We start from the raw sequence: 3,164 nt of genomic DNA, 5'->3' as shown, positions 1-3,164 counted from the left end.
AATACCCACATGTGTACATACATTTGTGCACTTGTACAATACAATACAATACCTTAGATTATTTACTTTCTATTTGGTATATTTATTTTATTTCACGCATATTCTTAAGTGCAAATATTGTATTAAATATAAATTGCATTGAATGCATAAACTTCAGCACCAGCATTGTGTATCTGTGTGTTTGGGGTGACCATAAAACAGGCACTCGTCACTTTAACACGCGCACACACGCACAAATATACAATATGTGTAGATATGGTGAACATGTATATTTGTTGGTTTGGAATGTGTGTTCGTGAATTTTTTAAATCGCATTGTTCGAATCGTATGTCTTCATGTTTATAAGTCATACTAGAGAACAAATGGTTGTAGGTTAGAAATCGAACGAACGATTGAATGAACAAACGAATGAATAAATGAACAAACAAACAAACGAATGAATGTTCAGAAAATTCAGAGCGACGAAATATTCAAATGATAATTTGCAGGTTGGCACTGCACGCATAATATAATAGCTGCTCAGTAAGCGCTATATAAATGCAAAAAGCGATCGAACTCCGCGAACCCATCCGTTTGGTCAAGTCGTAAAGTTTGTACCGAGGTCAATCGGTTGGTGTTTGCACCTCCCGGTATTTCTCGGTATTCTCGAGTGCATCTCTGCATCTCAGTAATTTTACATAGGAAGTTGTGTATTGTTGCTTGTTTTTCTGTACATTTGTGTGTATTGTAGGTATGTATTGTTGTGTGTATTTTTCTATTGGAGTGTGTGTGTGTGTGTATGTGTTTACATTTTTTTAAAATCATTTCGTTTGTTTAAAAGATAATTTCGATTATTGCGCTTATTTCACAATCTATTTCGTGTTTATATTTAAATTTTAATTTAGATTAAATTTTAACTTAAATAATTTTTAAAAATATTAAAACAACAAAATAATGGAAAGAGAAATAAGAAGAAGAAGATATACTTTGGTATGAATGATGAGGAGGAAATAGAATAACACACGTTATTCTAGCAGCTCATCTACTCATAACTCCAAGCAGTATAGGTACGATGTACACATTAATTGTATGTGATACATCGTATACATACAATCACACAAACATGAACCCGACCACCATACAAATGTAATCTCACGCACACATACACATACACACACTTAAACATACATACACACATACACAAACAAACAAAACAGACACATTAATGTTTTTGATAGGATGAAACAAACATACACATTAGTTAGTATTTACATTCAAGTAAATGCTAAATTCTATCTAATTCAAATATATCATCTTCTCTTTTCTAAGTAACACACACACACAAATACACACATTGACACACACACACATTGAGACACAAACAAACATAACAACCACCTCACTATGTTAATATGATTAAACAATCATACCCATTTGTTAACAATCTTACTACCCATTTGAGTTAACATTTACACTTTTACACTCAGGTATAAACATGGTTTTTATCAATTATAGAATATTTTTATAATTTACTGTATGTATCTTACTAACTTACAAATGCTTAACATACAAACACACAAAAAAAGTACCATAGATACAAAAATACAGTGGATCTTTGTATGAAACAACCAAAAAAACAGTTAGGCATACAGCAACAGAAATATTTTAACGAGCAAACGTTACAAAAATAGGCAAACAAACACAAACAAACCGGAAAACAAACAGATATAAACAAACAAACAGACAGAAAGACAACCTAATACATCATCACTTGAGCATATTAAATGCCTTTTCCTTCAAATTCACGTATTTACGACCGTTTTACGACTTTCGTCGGCACACGCACAAACACCACGCTCATAAATACACAAACATACACACTTACATACACACACAAACATACATATACACAAACATACACACACAAACAAACATACATTCACAAAAACACACGTAAATATACACCCGTACACAGACAAACACACACACACACACGTACATATATGCTCACACACAAGCATAAACAACACCACACCATACATGCATACACTCACAAACATACAAACAGTTGCAGACAGAAATGTACTCAGATATACAAACGCGCGCACAAAAACATACACGCACACACAAACACACACACCAACATCCACATATGTACATCAATTTTTTTTCTCTCTGCTGTTTTATGTGCTAAACGTTACGTAACTCTCTCCTTAGAAACAACCGTTTTGAGAGTTAAATGTATGGCTGTGTATGCGTGTGTCATGTGTGTGTGTGCATGTGTATTTGCGTGTGTGTGCATGTGTGTAGGTTAAGGTGTATATTATAACTACATCAAAATATTATTTGTAAAATATATAAGATACTTATAAACACAATATATCTGTAATTTAGTTTCTAATGAACTAGTGAAAAGAGAAGTTGAAAGATGATGTATGAGAATTGAATGGTCGTATGCAAAGCAGGAACGTCATTATTTTCATTTGCTATCATTTCTATTGAATATCTATCTTTAGCATCGTGTAAAATTTTTTTTTACTTCATAGTCTCAGGTGGGCCTTTGAAATCTCAATTTCATAATAACGCAGACATCATGAGGCAAATTTACTGTAATACAGTAGTAAAAAATATTATTATGTTAACTTATAATAATTCATTATACAATAATAATAATAACAGTAATTATAAGAGATAATAATAATAATAATAATAATAATAATAATAATAATAATAATGATAATAATAATAACAGCAACAATAGTAACAATGCTGATGGAGATGAAGACGACGACGATGACGACGACGACAGCTGCTTCCACTACCACCAGCACCGACCGTATTATTATGGCGACAATTAAAATTCTCGCTTTCAATAACTTTATTAGTCTTACATAAATACCAATGGAAACAATAAAAAATAATGATCATCTACGTTACGAACACGCACACGTACGTACATATACACACGCACATACATACTCACATACACGGAGACAGATACACAAACATTCATTTATATCCACATGTTCAACAACATAATAAAAATCACGTATCCATACGTATGCGTACAATTGTAACCAAATACACACACACGCACACGCACACACACACACACACACACACACACACATGAACACATGTAACGATACACGAGTTCAGGTAACATATAATAAATAGCCATGATA

The 3,164-nt window shown here is 32.4% G+C and overlaps 1 protein-coding gene across 1 annotated transcript in view; it reads right to left on the bottom strand.

Moving 5' to 3' along the window:
• HELRODRAFT_189724 (hypothetical protein) overlaps positions 1 to 1,436 on the bottom strand; it is a gene marked incomplete at both ends in the record, with an annotated part of 6,597 nt that extends 5,161 nt beyond the window's left edge. The window contains 2 exons of the mRNA XM_009032152.1: positions 624 to 707; positions 1,410 to 1,436. Of these exons, the coding sequence (XP_009030400.1) occupies positions 624 to 707; positions 1,410 to 1,436 (111 nt within the window). The remainder of the gene's footprint in view (positions 1 to 623; positions 708 to 1,409) is intronic.
• Positions 1,437 to 3,164: the final 1,728 nt, after the last annotated feature.

Source organism: Helobdella robusta (genome assembly GCF_000326865.2).
Source record: "Helobdella robusta unplaced genomic scaffold HELROscaffold_8, whole genome shotgun sequence".
Classification (NCBI taxonomy): domain Eukaryota; kingdom Metazoa; phylum Annelida; class Clitellata; order Rhynchobdellida; family Glossiphoniidae; genus Helobdella; species Helobdella robusta.
The sequence above is the reverse complement of the archived record's forward strand: the minus strand, read 5'-3'. Positions and strand labels throughout refer to the sequence as shown.